General features: G+C 39.8%; 1 protein-coding gene across 3 annotated transcripts in view; it reads left to right on the forward strand.

Annotated features, from left to right (window-relative positions):
* The window catches only part of Prkdc (protein kinase, DNA-activated, catalytic subunit), a 190,736-nt gene that overhangs the window by 142,128 nt on the left and 31,485 nt on the right, over positions 1-17,123 (forward strand). For all 3 annotated transcript variants that reach the window (XM_076942501.1, XM_076942500.1, XM_034515287.2), the window contains exons 68-72: positions 1,857-1,968; positions 5,645-5,831; positions 12,308-12,482; positions 14,440-14,633; positions 16,351-16,555. In XM_076942501.1, the coding sequence (XP_076798616.1) occupies positions 1,857-1,968; positions 5,645-5,831; positions 12,308-12,482; positions 14,440-14,633; positions 16,351-16,555 (873 nt within the window). The remainder of the gene's footprint in view (positions 1-1,856; positions 1,969-5,644; positions 5,832-12,307; positions 12,483-14,439; positions 14,634-16,350; positions 16,556-17,123) is intronic.

The raw sequence follows: 17,123 nt of genomic DNA on the forward strand, positions 1-17,123 counted from the left end.
ACCCACCCAGCAGTACACCCTTTATTTTTCTCTATTTATAAAAGAAATAAGCAACAACAAAAAATAAAACAGAATTTTTAAAGAAAAAATATATCCACTAAAAATACTTACAAACCATAAAACATAAAATGCCCAAACAAAGCAGTATGAGACAAAAAGTCTAAAAAAATAGAATCAAGTTGATTCTATCTTGACCCTCTACTGCTGTCATGGGAACTTATCCTGAAGTGTGGTTGATATACCTAGTGACATTCCATTGGCAATAACTAATTTTTTCTTTGCGAGCAGTTGTCAATTACATATAGCTTGTATCTGGATGTTACCTCCTAAGTCCTTGATAAGTAGGCTACAAGTGTATAACTACAGAGGAACTAGGGAAGGGAAGGATTGCCCTAGGTAGAGGAGATAGAATATATAGTTATGGGTAGATGGTGGTTGAGGGCACATAGACTGGAATGAGAAGTCAGGCAGGGAGGGGAAGGTCAGAGGGGAGTAAGGAGGAAACTAACACTAAGTGCTAATTGAGGGGTGGAATGGAAACCTAATACCAAAAAGGTTCTTAAAACAATATGAACAGAATCTAAATACAGTTATCAAATAATGGGGAAGACAGTACCCCAACTATAGTCCTTTTGGCACCAAGTGAAACCTCCCGTGCTAGGAATGGGTTACATCCAATTGAGTCATTGACCAAAGGGGTCCCATGGAAATCACCAAACATCTTAGGTTATTGCAAAGGCCATTAGTTGGTTTCTATAAACTTATAAAGGCAACACTTATATATCTCATTAAATGGAGAGAAGTCAGGCTGGTACCTAGAGCTTTCCTTCACCCCTACTATAGTGTTGCTGGTATTACAAAGTACTCTGAAGAAAAGAAAGGTAACTACCAACCCAAGTACAAACATATTACCAACCTACAACAATGATCTATTTGTGAGAGATAATGATACAATAGTGGCACAAACATTATGGGCGTAACCAGCGCACTCTCTGACTGGATTTACGGCCCATTCCATGAGATGGAAGCCATGTCTAACGTTGTTTGGTGGGCACATACTTAAGACTAGATAGGCCATGGGTCTAGGGGAAAACTAACTACTACTATTCTGCTAAAAGAATCCAAGAACACATCAAAATGATCATTGACCACGATCAAGTAGACTTCATCCCAGGGATGCTGGGTTGGTTCAATATACAGAAATCCATCAACGTAATTCACTACATAAACAAACTCAAAGAAAAAAACCATATGATCATCTCATTAGATGTTGAGAAAGCATTTGACAAAATTTAGCACCCCTTCATTTGCAGATGATATTATAGTATACTTAACTGACTAAAAAAATTCCACCAGACAACTAAACTTGATAAATAACTTCAGCAAAGTGGCTGGATATAAAATCAACTCAAACAAATCAGTAGCCTTCCTCTATTCAAAGGATAAACAGTCTGAGAAAGAAATTAGGGAAATGACACCCTTCACAATAGTCACAAATATAAAATACCTTGGTGTGAATCTAACCAAGCAAGTGAAAGGTCTGTATGACAAGAACTTCAAGTCTCTGAAGAAAGAAATTGAAGAAGATATATAGCTACCCTGAAGTGATGGTGTTTATATTACATTTTGTATACTGACATGTATTCCTTATGTGAATGAATGAAAAAGTTGTCTGGGGTTTTTGTTTGTTTGTTTGTTGTTTGATTTTAATTTGCTAGTTTTTTTTTAACTTGTTTTATTTTTAATTCTTAAATAAGAAATTGAGTTAGGTTTCTATTTACTAATGCTGGCTCTATTCTGTAAAATCTTCTTGTCATTCAGCCGTAGATATGATCAGTCTCTAATATTATTTTTAGGTGACTTATTATCTCTGGGACCCTTAAAGAAACTTCTAAAAACCTGGACCAGCAGATACCCAGATGCTGTGACAGACCCAATGCACATCTGGGATGACATCATCACAAATCGGTAATATATGGTCTTATTGAGCAAAATGAGTGTTCTTTTCCAGAATTGCCAGCATGGAGAGTCTTTGAGACCAAGGTTTATGAAAATATGCCTAGCCTACCTCTCTCATGCTGATCACCTATCGAAGCTGTTCTAACAAATCCTCATGGCTGAAGTTCCTTCTTCAGTCCCACATTTCTTCTAAGGGGTCCTTGCTATACACTGGCTGTGGTTGTAAGCACTGGCTGTGATGGGGGCAGTCCTGTATCTCCTCCTTTTTTATAGTAGACAGGAAAGAAGACTGCTGTTTAGTTATTCTTAATTGTTCTGTTTTTAAAACTTGTGTTTTTAACAGTTGCCCTTTTGCTTCACAGTTCCCAAATATAGTTGTATTTAGTTCCCAGTTCTACATTCATGTTCCTTCTTTTCTTTTAACTTATTTACTTGTTCACTTTACATTCTGATTGCAGCCTGCCTTTCCTCCAAGTACTCCCTCACATAGCCCCACCTTCTGTGATGACGGAGAGGGAAGCCCTCTCCAGACCCCACCCTGTATTGTGTAGAGGGTGATACTCACCCATTACTCAAGAAAGGGGCCATGGAATTAGAGGTTGTCAATTATTTGTGAACTATGCACAGCAAACAGTACTCAGGTACTCCAACCCCAGTATCATGTTCTGTTTTCATCTATTACCAATTTTTTTCATTTTATTTTTTATTTTGGGAAATGTTCTAACATTTGTTAGAAATTGTGGGGAAATTGCAAGAAATGTAGAATTCTCATGTGTACTTTTTTTACCAGGTTCCTCATTTCGTTTGAACATTTTTGACATTTTATTATATAAGCACATAAACCTTATTCGTTCTGTTTCTCCCATTCATATACTTACTTCCTAGTTGATTTGCACATGAGTAGCATTCCTCACTCTTATTTTTTATATGTCTATTCCTTTCTTCTTGTCTTGAACCTGCTGTCCAGTTGCAGTTTTCAGCTGTCCCATCAGTGTCCTTTGAAGCACTGTAGTGCTTCCTACTGTAGAGCTTCCTATAGGATTAGATCTAGTCCAGAATTATGGGCTATGTTTTGTTTTATTACTTAGTCTTCTTAATTCTGCAGCAGTCCTGAGCCCTACTGTGTATCATATGATGCTGACAGTGTGAACTGTTACTCCATTTAGGGTTGTCTAATTTCCTCATGATGAGCTAGGTGATTCATCCTACCATAAGAAAGTCGTCAGGCTCTTGTGCTACTTCCACCTTTTTTCTTCTTTTTTTGAAACCAGTAAGAAACTAGTGGGAGACAGTTTGAGGTGTGCAAATGCCCTGTATCCTGCACTACTCCCCTCTCTCAAGGTCATGTCTGCTCATCTCATCTGGACAGTTGGAAAATTATTTCTTGTTTTGACCTTGTTCCATCAATTTAAGTCTTATGGGGAGGCACAGGCAGCCCCTCTCTACTTTTTTGTATCCTTTATATTTTTCAGTACTTTGGAAATATGCATAGAATGTCTGTTGTTAATTTTTTGCAACTTCAAACTTTATTTAGGGATTAAGCCAGTTGTTGAAGGTGCAGACATTCTAAGAGTGAAAATAGAAAATACCTCAAGTTGAGGGAGGTGACAAATACCACATTTGTATTCAGTCTCTAGTGAGACCTTGCTGTGACTTGATCCTCATCTCTTGCTTGTTTCATAATCCCAAACTATAATAGACATAGACAACTGGTTACTGTTTGTCTCACTCCCTCAGCTGATGAAGTAGGGATTGTGAGACTCTATTGATTGGGAATTGTCTATTTTTCCCTTTGGTTTTAAATTTTTCTGTTACTATTATGAGATAACCTAACAAAACAATTTAAGGAGGATGAGTTTATTTCTACTCACAGTTCAAGGATGTAGTCCATCATCACTTGGAAGTCATGGCAATGAGACCGTTGAAGCAGCTGGTTATTACTTTATTCAGAAAAAAAGCAGAAGGTAGAGCATGATGAATGCTGACTATAAGCTGGCTTTTCTCGTTTTTATTTAGGACCCCAGCCCAAGGAAATCTAGATAATCCCTCACAGGCATGCCCAGGGGTGACCTAATCTAGATAATCCCTCACAGGCATGCCCAGGGGTGACCTAATCTAGATACCCCTCACTGGCTTGCTCGTCTGTCCCCTCTGATACGGAAATTGGATTAATTTCTCCTTACGTAGGAGAGCTCACCTCATGTGTGCATATTCCTCCCTATCTGATCTGTGATCAAGGGTCCATTTTGCAACACTTGTTGCTTATCTATAATTGTTTTAAATGTGATTTAAAGCAGTGAAAGATTAAAAACAGTAGTAGCTTTTGGGGAAGAAGACCAGAATGAGCTGCTTGGGGCCAGGAGCGCTGAGTAGTGTGACAAGAATGGAAGCGGGTCCATGGTGGGAAAGGCTGTTGTCTTGGTTTCCAGAAAAGGAAGGAAATTGTAGGTAGGTAAGTGCCACACTAGTTTATCTGACTATAATGTCTCTAAGAAATTAGAGATAGATGTTGTCCTGGTACATACCTGTACTCCTAATTATATAAGCAGCTGAAATGGAAAGATTACTTCAGCCTACAAATTTGAGACCAGTTTGAATATTATAACAAGATCCACATCTCCCCCAGAAATGACAGGAAGAAGGAGGAGTAGAAAGAAGAAGAAAAGGAAAAATGTTAGACTCTAAATGAACAACTGGAAGTTACTTGATTGTTGATTAGGGAAAAACTTTGTATGTTTCATCTTTGAATGTTACTCTTTGCTAGTACTACTGATAGTAATGTAAAATGTGTCACTTAAACATTGCATAGATGTAAATTATAACTATAATGTATATATATGTAAGTATATATAATCTTTTATTTATATGTATTTGTATGAAATTGTATTTAAACTACAATTTATATATACAGTAGCCTATACCTATAATCCCAACACTCAGGAGGCAGAAGCAATAAGATCTTTGTAAATTTGGTTACAGCCTAGTCTACATATCAAGTTCAAGACCAGCCAAGGCTTCATATTGAAAAAGAATTATTTCTGTTTGAGTGTTTAAAAAAAAAAATCCCCAGGAACGGAGAATAATTAAAAAGATCCAGGCTGCATGTGCAAGGAAATCAAACTTGGGACATAACCAATTTCAGAATGTTTCAGTTCTTTCCTTTTTTTCAGTCAGACTCTCACTGTGTGACACAGTGACTGAGGACTCACTACACCAGGCTGGCCTAAGACTTGAAATGATTCTCCTGCCTCCCTTTCCTAATTTGAGATTACAGATACGTACCGCCATGTCCAGACTCATCAGTGATTGTTTATAACCTCTTTGTTACTTTATACTTTTGCCTCTGGGAGTATGACCTTGGATTGTAGATACAATGACATCAGTGCCTTTTGAGCTAAGACATTGTGAGCTACCTATTTAGAGAGAAACATTCAAATTAAATGCTTTATCTTAGGGCACTAAATAAAATCTAAAAAAGTTTGTTGAACTATACTTGGTAATCTTTCAAGCATGTATTTATTAAATGGAGGGGAAATCTAATCCCTTCTGTGTATATTTATATTTTAAGACAAGTGAAACCTTAATACCTGTCCAGTTCTGTGATGTGTTGCTGCAGTCCCCTCTCAGATATCAGGTAGCTTTCCTGACTCTGACATTGCAGCTTGTTTCTTGTTGTTTTGTCTAGCTGCTTCTTTCTCAGTAAAATAGAAGAGAGACTGACTACTCCTTCAGGAGATCACAGTATGAGTGTGGATGAGGATGAAGATTCCATTGACAGGGAAGCGGACGAGCCAAAGGAAGACATTCGAAGCATGCTTCAGAGCTGCAGATTCACCATGAAAATGAAGATGATAGAAAGCGCCTGGAAGCAGGTACGTTCCCTTCTGTGCTCTTCTGAGGCTCCGTGGTAGCTCCCTGAATTAACTATTTTCTTAACTTTCCTCTAAGAAATGAACTTTAAAAATAATTAGTTGATCTTACTCTCTTTATAAGGAAGTAATTTTGGAAGCAAGGATATAGCTCAGTGGTAGAACTCTTACCTACTACCAAGGCCCTGGGTTCCATATCCTACAGTTGGAAAATAAATAAGTTTGAAGAAACACTTGCTGTAAATTACCCACAAAACCTCAAAATAGGCTTATTGGGAGTGGGGAGGGTAGGTAGGGACACATCCTCATAGAAGCAGAAGAAGGGGGGATGGGATAGGGGATTCCTGGGTGGTGAGGGGAATGGGATAAGGGGATAAAATCTGAAATGTAAATATAATAGCCAAGAAAAAAAGAAAAAAAAAGAAACCTATTTATTATTTGACAATGTTTATTTTCTATTATTTAAAAGCAAATAAATGTATAGCCACATTTATGTCATTTAGAAAAAATGAATCCTTGATGGTTACCGATTTTATAGGTTTAGTTTATAGATGTCTTGCATTTGATAAGATCTTATGCTTATGTGCTCAAAAATTATATGTTTATTAAATATTAATTATATTTTAATGTATTCAGCTTGTTATTTTAATGCCTTTTGTTAACTGCTCTTATAAACCTTCTTTATAACCCTTAGTCTACTAAAAATAGTTAACCATTCTGTTTTATCAGCTTAAATGTTCATTTATATATTATTTTCTTTGTGGTATATTAGAAACAGTTTCAAGAATAAGATAAATTTATCAGCTGCAGTAATTAAGAAGCCATTTGAAAGACTGGCGTTAGACATATCTCAATTGCTTTCTACAGTGGTCTGCTTCTCTCCCTCAGCTCTTGCCCTGTATTGCTTTTATGTGACTTGCACATGGCAAGCAGTCTTGGCAGTAGCAGGCTGACCCTGAGAGTTAGAAATGGCTACAAAGATGTCACCATACTTTTTCCACAACAGATCTTCCTCTACTAAAGGCCGTTTCTTTTTAATACCTTCAGGGGAAAGAAAACAAACACCTTCCTTCTTTGGCTCTGACTGCAGAAGGAAAGGCATAACCAAACCTCTAACTAAACTGCATGTGATGGAGAAGGCCAGAGGGCTAGTCCTCCAGGGATGGGCAGTAGACACTTGCTTCTGCTGCCCAGCTTCTCCAAGCTGGGGTAGAGCGTGACAAGACAGGAAGAAGGAAGAAAGAGAATGAGTACAAGCTCTTGTGAGGAACACTGAGATAACTGGAATCCTCTGCATGATACTTGCTTTTCTTCAGCATTTTTAGACAGTATATTTGCACGGAAATGCATGGCTAGCAATACCAATAACAATACAGATAGAGAGAAAAATAATAATGCAGACCTAAGGGTTACAGGGAACCTTCATTGTCTTATGTATAGAAGCAGTGACTGCACAATTTGAGTTTTGATTATTTTTATTGCCAAGCCTTTCCCTATAGACCAGAAAGTGCTTTGTGGAGCCAACAGATGAACAATTCTGACTTGCTGATAAGAATGGGAGGACTGATGCTGGAAGAGCACTTTACTCTCAGGAACAGAGAAAGTCTTTTGGAAATTATGTCTAACTGGAAACTAAAGGCAAGCGGTCACAACAGGATTTCTTTGAGTTTAAGAATTTAGTGTAGTGTAGGGGATGGTGAGCTGGGTTAAAGGCGAGTTCCTGAGCCTCACTCATAAGAAAAAAGATGGTCTCTGTCCTAGTGCCAGGAAATAGAATAACATGTAAGACCTAGGAATAACCTCAGACCCTCTGTCTCCAGGTTGAAGTTTTGGTTCTACTAATCTGTGAGAACCCTGTAAGAAGCCCCCAGAACCAGGTGGATGGTTATCAGCTTCACAATACCATGTTGTTGTTGTAATGAGAAACTTTGGAGAAGGACAGAGAATTAGCAGGTGCTGTGCTGTACTGACTGTATACGCTGGTAGCCATGCCTAAGAGAACAGGGTAGAGGAAAGACAGAGCCCAAGAAAAATCGGTCCTTCGTCAGGAATTGTCGCCTGCTGTCTTAGTTATGACCAAGACAACTCTTATAAAAGACAGCATTTAATTGGCACTGGCATACAGGTTCAGAGGGTCAGTCCATTATCATCAGGGAGGGAACTTGGCAGCTTCCAGGTAGGCATGGTGAAGAAGGAGGAACTGAGAGTTCTACATCTTATTCCAAAGGCAAACAAGAAGACTGTCTGGCAAGCAGCTAGGAGGAAGGTCTCAAAGCCCACCCCCCCAGTGACACACATCCTCCAACAAGGCCACACCTCCCAACAGTACCATTCCCTATGGGCCAAACATTTAAAACCATCATTGCTGCGTATCTCTGAAGGCAAGTGGATGAGAATGCAGAAAAAGAAGTTTGTGAGGAACGAGGTCTAAGAGCAGCTTAGAGGTAATGAGGACTAGGGAGCTGATGGGCTGAAAATGGAGAGGGATTGCAGAAGTGAGGTACCTTGTGGAGGGTCACAGTACAGCCTCAGCGTGGATGCGTTTGCTTTGGTAAGCTGTAGAGGAAGAATGGAAAGGGCTTAGAGTCATGGTGGAGACCATTGTCTACACCATCTGCTGAGTTGTCTCCAAACAGTGTAATGGCCCTGAACCCCAGTGCAGGAGGAGAGCAAGTATTGCACATGAGTTAGACAGAGCCTGGTTTCCCAGCCAGTGTAACACATAGAGACGCTGACAAGCTGAGTGTGTTAGGAGGATGTGAAATGCTGGTTTATTATTTAGACATGGACAGAATAAAAGCAAGCATGCAGAAATGTAGTAGGGAAAAACAGATGGTTAGAATAAGATGGCTTGAATTTAAGAATTTTGTGGTGAGGGCCTTTTGAATTAGCTGAGGGTATCTCAAATTGTCAGGGAAAAGGCACCACTATCCTAGCTCCATTCTAAACAAAACAGGCTGGTGAAAAAGAGTGACATCCCAGTACTAGGAGCACATGGGCAAGGATACTTACAGAAGGGACATTTGAATTGCAGAGCCTGCTCTGAGCTGAGAAGCTAGAGCCTCTTGAGGACAGGTTTAGGGTAAAGCATGGCCCACACAGGTGTGCATGGAGGCTGGAGATTGCATTGAGGGGTCTGGAAATTATGCATGCTGATTACATTGGAAATGTGTAACAATGAAGGGGAAGGAAAAGAGAATTAAAGCTAAATAAACAAATAAAATACATGCTTTATTAAAATGGAAAGATATAGGACATGTAATATGACAGGATGCTTTCAGATTGTATACCTCAAAGGCACAGTATTCTCTGTATATGTAGAATGTTTCATAGTCGGGTATTGTGACTCACACCTGGAATCCCAGCAATGGAGTCTGAGGCAAGAGGATCCCGAGTCCAAGACCAGCCGGGTCAATACAAAAAGATCTCTGCCTCAAAACAAACTGAGGGTGTACTTCAAATACTGTGCTTGCCTGTCATGCATGAAACCCCAGAACTCCATGAAATTTGATATGGTGCAATCCCAACACTTTGATGGAGGCAGGACCAGAAGTTCAGTGTTATCCTCAACTATCCAGTGACTTCCAACTAGTAGGGATTACATGAGACCCTGTCTGAATGAGAGAGGTACAATGTAGTATAACTGAACAGGGTTTTTTCGTTTTGTTTTGTTTTGTTTTTTTTAAAAAAAAAAAAAACCTTTGGAAAATGTATTTTTAATTAAAGTAAAAACATACCATTTCCCCCTTCCCTTTTCTCCCTTCAGCCCCTCCCAGATACTCTTCTCGAAAAACATCAGTAGCCTTCAGTTCTTTGTCTAGGGGTGGGCCTCGTGCAGTTACCCCCCTTCCACGCTAATATGTCAGTTCACATCTTCATTATTCCAGTCATGTTTATGCAGCCGTTTTTAAAAGCGACTGTTTCACAACAAACTCTGTGATAGTCTAGCTCTATAATTTTATGTCCCTTCTTCAGGAATGTTCCCTGAACTAGGATTTATGATATATATGTATACATGGACTCTGGGCTTTCCACCTTCCGTTGGCCTTTGAATTGAGTCTAGTTGTGATTTTCTGTGATGGTCTCCATTTTCTGTAAAGAGAAATTTCTTCAATGAGGGTTAGATATATATATATATATTTATCTGTATATTTTTAAAATATATATATTTGTATATGTATACATAACACATTTGTGGGTGTAAGGGAAGATGTAGAGGTGGTAAGGAGTTAAGATGGTCTAGCAGAGTGGCAATAGATTTTTTTCTAAGATTCATGACCTTATTAGCCCAGGGAAGTTGTCAAGGTTTCCAATGCCAGGCATGGTTTCCCTCCTGTTGAGTGTGACTTAAGTCTAATTAAATAGTTATTGGTTACCACTAACATGTGAGTATTACTTACTGCACTGTAAAGATGCCTTGCCATGATGGTCTTTGTGGCTAATAGGTGTAGGAGCTGAATAAAACTATTGTTTTCTTCCCCTGGCAATCTACATAGTATTTTAAGCTACCATGTGAAAGACTGCAAGAAGGAGACTTTCAGGTCAGAGAAGCACAGATCTTCTGAGTGTCCTAAGTATTCAGCGTCTTCAGAAATAGAGGTTTACTTTCAACCTCTGAAAGGCATCCAGGGGCTACTGTATTTTTTGGCAGTTACTTGGACCACCCTGATCAACCATATGGAAGGAGTTTCAGCTTCTGACATTGAGTATAGCTTCTGACATTCCTAAGAGATAGGCTCTCACAGTGGACTCTGTTTCTCTGGCTCTTACAGTCTTGCTGCCTCTTCTTCCACAGTGATTTCCTGGACTTTATTTTATTATAGATGTTCTCAGTGCATTTGGCTTTACACGTGCGCATTTTGATTGGTTATAGTTATCTGTAATGGTCTCCCCGAATTTAAAAATGGGAAAAAAAAAAAGAAAGAAAGAAATGGTAGACATCTCTCCAAACCAGGCAATCTTGGCACTAGTGAGATGAAACCAGGAAAGCAATGAATGGGAGGCCAGCCTGGACTATATGAAATACTATTTCAAAAACAAGTGAAAAGGGAGTGGAGCTGAAGAGCTGGCTCAGCATGTTAAGAGTGCTGGGATTCTTTGCAGCAGTTTCCAGTGCCCATATCAGGCAGCTCACTACTGCATTTAATCTCAACTCCAGAAGTTATATGTTCTTTTCTAGCCTCCATGGGCAAATGCACGCACATATAGAAAGACACATGAGTAAAGCTAAAATAATTTCTTAAATAGTTGAGGTATTTCTTCAAAGAAGTTAAGTCATTAGTTACCAGACCAGTAAGTCACTAGTCAACACCAGTGGGGGTTGGGGGGACACCTGGCACTAAAGAATCCTTGCTGGGGAAGGAATGGGGAATATGGAGAAATATACATTGCTGGTGGGAATATAAATTGTTATATGTGCTGTAAAATAGAGCAGTTTAGCAATTTCAGAGTTGTCCATTTTAGAGTATTTCAGAAGTTCCATTCCTAGACATATACCCAAGAGAAGGGAGATATAAAAATCCAATTTCCACAGCATTCAATTCATCTTTAAAGATAGAAATACTATGTGTCTGTATCATAGATCATTACTTGGCCATAAAGAAGAGTGAAGGGCTGACATACTGCAACACAGATGAGTCTAGAAACACTGAGTGAAAAGAAAGTCCTACAAACCAAAATAATACGATTATTTTGAAATAGCCATGATAGGACTCAGACAGAAAGTGCTCCTTGCTGTGGAGACTAAATAATGACTACTGAGGAACCAAGAGTTTCTCTTTGGGCTGGCAAAAATGTCTTGAATTTAACTGTTTGGTGTCAATACTGTAAACACTTAAATATGCTCAAAAGAAATGCCGAACCATCTTTACATATATAGTATACACAATTCATAAAGTGCTTGCTGTAATGAGCATAGGTTTAATCTCCTAGAACACATGTAAAGTGATGGGTTCTAATCCCAGTTCTGGACTGTAGAAACAAGCAGATCTCTAGGGATCACTGGCCAGCTAGGGTAGCCTACTCTGGAAACTCCAGATCAGTAAGAGACCGTGTATCATAAAAGACAGTGAACAGCATCTGAAAAGTGACCCTTGAGATTGACCTGAAACCTTTATACACATATGTACCCACTTACATGTAGAATATATTTTTAAAAAATGTACAGCTAAGGAAATGAGTTGACTGCTCAGGGGCATGTTGTAACATGTAACAAGGAAAACAGGCCAGCTAAAAACTTTTTAAAAGTAATTTTTTATAGTGGTCAGATGTGGATGGTATTTTGCCTTTTCAAACCTGATATATACATCTCATGCCTTAAACAATGGAGATGGCAATAAAAATTTTAAAAGACTAATGTTCTTAGACATAAGTTGTATCTCTAGTGATGTCTGTACTCGAGCTACCAGAAGCACAAGCCCTTCTGGCTACATAACAAGATGTCTCAAAACCTTTTCTTTCTTTTTCTTCTGTTTATGTAGAATAATTTCTCACTCTCCATGAAACTCCTGAAAGAGATACATAAAGAATCAAAAACAAGAGAAAGTTGGAGAGTGCAGTGGATGCATAGTTACTGCCACCTGAACCACTGCCGGAGCCACACTCAGAGCCCTAAGGAGCAAGTCCTCACCATGCTCAAAACCGTCACCCTGCTGGGTAATTAGGATGCTATTGTCTGCATTGATTTGAGAATGCTATTTTCTATTGTCTTAAAAGCTATTTTTTGTGCCACTTCCTCTGATTTCATTTCTCAGGAGGAGAGCAGATCATGCAGATCAAGGGTGTTTCATGTACTAATATAGTACAGCATTTAAAGTTATGCTCACCTTTAAAGTAAAGTGGAAATTAAACTGTTCTCTTTGATACTTAACTTGGCTTTTAGCCTCTAAGCATAAGAGAAGTTTCCTTGGGTATGTGTTGGATCTGACATTCTTGCCAGTCACCTCAGGTACATAGTGGGATTGCCGCAGGACAGAATACTGCCGTGGCTCTGTAAAAGCACACCAGGAGGAGTACTTTCTCCACATAATTCTAGGAACAGAAAACATCCAGATACGGTAGCACACACCTATAATTCCAGCACTGAGGAGGCCAAGGCAGGGTAAGTGCCACAATTTCAAGACCTGCCAGTGCTAGGGAGATTGTCTGAAAAAAGCAGACAAAAGAATCCAAAGCAGGGAGAAATGGGAAAGGTAAGAAATGGTCTTAGGGTTTCTTGAACCGTTGTTCTGGTATTAAGACTGTGAGTACAGTTGCCTTGTATGTCCAAAGCTCTGGGTTTGCTCCCCAGCAAATAGTAAAACTATTGAGTCCCCATAACAATAACAGTCCTGCAGTTGGAGCACAGACAAAGTTGTATGAGCTGAGCAGGCTGGTGGCAGTGATCCAGACTACCACAAACAGGGTGTGGCTAAGCTTTCTAGTGGGCACAGCACTGGTGGTGCAGCCCTGAGCTCCTTGCCTAGCACCATGTGGTCAGAAGCAGAACTAAAGTCCTTGTTTAATAAGAACCATTTTCTTTCTGTTCTTTGCAACAGAAAAAACTAAGAAGTTGATAAAATGTGATGCATGATTCTAGAATAGAAAGTTTATTCTTGCTTTCAAACCTTAACACTGTGGGTGTCAGGGTTTATTTTTAGCTATGGGGTCCAGGAGCCACCTCACAAACCACATAAACAGCAATCTCAGTCAGACAGCAATAGTTAACTGAGCATTAACCCCAGGACTGATCGATCAATCAGGCCTGCAGACCAGGCTCTGAGCTGTCTGCAACCCCAAGCCAGAATCATACAGAGCTTTTAAGCCTGAAATCCACAAATATTTGTGCCAAGTTATTCCACCAATCAGAATTTAGGGATAGGGGACTTCCTTAGGAACATGTCTTTGTAGTACACTTATCCTGTTCCTATTGGTTGGGGTATTCAACTGTGGTGGGGGACACCTTGTTTAATATTCATATCTTAATTTGCCAACCCAGATGTCAGTTAGTCATGTGCATGACTCTTTATGCCAAGTAAAATGTCAATTCCCAGATAGGTCTTGGGAACTTAAAACTTTACCCTGCCCCTACTGAAAATGGAAGTCTTATTTCTAATGGCTTCTTATATTGGTACAGGTGTCACTTATGTTGGAGTTTATCCCAAAGGCAGCATATAAAAGCAAAAGCCATGAAAGTTCATACACAGGTGCAGGAAGTACTGCTGGGCAGTTGGTTTTGGTCCAAGCTTACTGTGGCTAATTATACAAGGCATTTCTAACTGTCCTCTTTTGTGATTGGTTTCCAAGAGCATCAAAGCATGTAATATAACAGAATCTGCAATCAATTTGGGCATGAGAAAGTTTCCTAGTAACAGTAGTAACAGCATATGAGAAAGTTTCCTTTTAACAGTAATAACAGCATAAAATGCCTGGCTAGACAGGCAGCAATTACCCAGGCCTTAACATTAACAAAAAACATTTTCTATTAATCAGAGTTTAAGAAAATCTTTTATCAGAAACTGAAGCCAGGTTCTTGTCCTTCTAAGATTTATGTTAGATAATTTCTTAATAGAAAAGAAGTTACTGACTATAAATTTCTTGATTTAAAAAAATCTTTTTTTTTTCAATGCAACAGATGAAAGTGATATTTCAAACTACTTAAATAAAAACATTCGGGCCTCTTGTGACCAGAACATTCTCTTGGGCACAACTTGCAGGATCATGGCTGATGCTCTCAGCAAGGAGCCAGCCTGCCTGTCTGACCTGGAGGAAAGCAAGGTGAAATCAATCTTGACACTCTCTGGATCTAATGCAGAGAACACAGAGAGGGTAAGTTCTTATATTGTGTGTCTTTTATGTGCTGCCCTCAGGGCAAAGTAAAGCCACAATGAGAGAATATTCTTTTGTCAATTTAAAATATGCATAAATGCAGGTATAATGGCTCACGGTTGTAAGCCTAACGTTTGGGAGGCACCACCATGCACAGCCTGAGCTATAGAGTGAGACCTGTTCTCAAAAACACAATTGAAATGAAATGATGAATTAAAATGAAATGATTGACAAGTATTATTTCAAATTTCTTATGTGGAAAATTGAATAATTTATGTATTTCCTATTATTTGTTATTGGAGTTAAACCTTTTTTGTTTTGTTTTTTCTTTTTGGTTTGTTTATTTGAGCCAGTGTCTTCTGTATTCCAGGCATGTCTTAAGCTTGCTTTCGAGCCAAGGTTGGACTTGAACTTTCTATCCCCCCGAGTGCTAGATTATAGATGTGTGCACCACACCCAGTTTATGCGGTGCTGCGTCTGAACTCATGACTTCCTGTAAACTAAGCAGTCACTCTGCCAACTGAGCTACATCCCAGCTTCCTGAATAATGCAGGGATTATTGTTGTGGTTTTGTTGTTTTACTTTTTTCCCCTGCTAAGTAGCTCTGGCTGTCCTGGAACTGATTGTGTAGACCAGGTTGACTTGAGCCTTAGAGCAATCTTTCTGCCTCGGCATCCTGAATATTGGGATTACATACCCGACTTGGTAATACAAATCTTTAAAACACTAATTTCCATTGAGATGGTTTCTTCCTGAGGCTGAGGGATAAACATCCTTTTCCCCCTTTTGCTTTGGCTTTGCTTAGTTTGTGGGGCTGTGGTGCAATTGGTCATATTGTTTTGGTTTTCTGATAATCTTTTTTTTTTTTTTGATTTTTGTTTTATTTAAAATGCATTTCAGATTTTATCCCCTCACCCAATTTCCCCTGCCACCCAGGAACCCCCGCATCCCGTCCCCCTTCCTGCCTCCACAAGGGTGTGCCCCCACCTAGCCCCCCTCCCCACCCTCGAATTCCTCCCCGCTCGGTGTTCAGCCTTCATGGGACCAGGGATCTCCACTCCCATCCATGCCCGACAAGGCCATCCTCTCCTAAGTATACAGCTGAAGTCATGGGTGCCTCCCTTTGTGCTCCCAGGCTGGTGGTTTAGACCCTGGGGAGCTCTGGTTGGCTGGCACTGTTGCTCTCCTCTTGGGGCCACCAACCCTTTCAGCTCCTTCAGTAGACTTTTAATCTTGGACTTTTAATAGTTAGCGTCTTTACCTTCTATCCTGCCTCAGTGCTGTCATGTGGTCCTGTCTTCTTTCTTGTCGGTGTCACTGACATCTTTTCAGGATATGAGCACCAGCACCAGCTTTTGTCATTTTTGTGACTCCCATGGAGTTCACAGTTCCTTAGACTGGTCTAGCTCTGTATGGCTCATTGCCTGACTGGCATGTTCTCTTTAGTTTGTCTGGTTTGTAGTATGTTTTGGATTTTACTGCGATTACTTACTGCCTTGCATGCACACACATACACACACACATACACACACACACACACACACACACACCCTACAGTTAGCATAGCTTTTAGTGTTTATTTTATTTAAGAAGGGGTCTCAGTTGACTAGGCTAGCATCAAACTCGTAGTCCCCAGGAATCCCCTCGCTTCAGTTGAGACTGCACACAGCACACCTAACTTAGCTCTTGCTCTAGTCATGTATCTTCCCAATTCCAGATAATCTCAGGCCTGTACCAGAGAACATTCCATCACCTCTCTAAGGCTGTGCAGTCAGCCGAAGAGGAAACCCAGCTCTCCTGCAGGGGCCATGAGGCTGCAGCTGAGCAAGCCCATGCTTATATGACACTGGTAGGTTTCTGTGACCAACAACTCCGAAAGGTAGAAGAGAATGCATCCAGTGCCTCACAGAAGAGAAGTACAGGTTAGTGTTCTGTATGTGAGATTGAAAGTAGATAGGTGCTTTTGACCTAATGGCTGGTTTTTTTTTTCAAATGACAGATCTTTTACTTTGTTCTTTTTATAGTAGTGTCTCCAAGCAACATGCCCACAGTTAAACAAAATCTGCTATATTTATTGGCAATTCTGGGTTTTAACTAGCCTTGATAATGTTAGGCAAGAATTTCACCACTGAGCTAAGATGCCACCCAGTAACTTTTAGAGAAGTGTATGTACAGACTGTGTCTTTTATCCTTTAACTTTTAAGAGACTATGTAGCACAGGCTGGCCTTGAACTTGCCATTTTGTTCTACCTCCCAGGTGCTAGCATTGCAAGGGTAAGCCATTGCAACAAGCCCATTTGCTTTATGTAACTTATGGGCTCCTGTGATCTACCTCTTGCTCTAGGAATAAAATCAGGAGCATCGCCTAATGTGCACTATCAGTACAGGATGAAAACTGCTTCCTGAAAGATTAGGCAAACATGTGTGTGACATTTCCTAACTGAAAGAAAGCACTGGAGAGGGAATAGTGACAGACTAATAAAAGAAGCC

The sequence above is a fragment of the Arvicanthis niloticus genome, chromosome 12 (assembly GCF_011762505.2).
Source record: "Arvicanthis niloticus isolate mArvNil1 chromosome 12, mArvNil1.pat.X, whole genome shotgun sequence".
Taxonomy (NCBI): Eukaryota; Metazoa; Chordata; class Mammalia; order Rodentia; family Muridae; genus Arvicanthis; species Arvicanthis niloticus.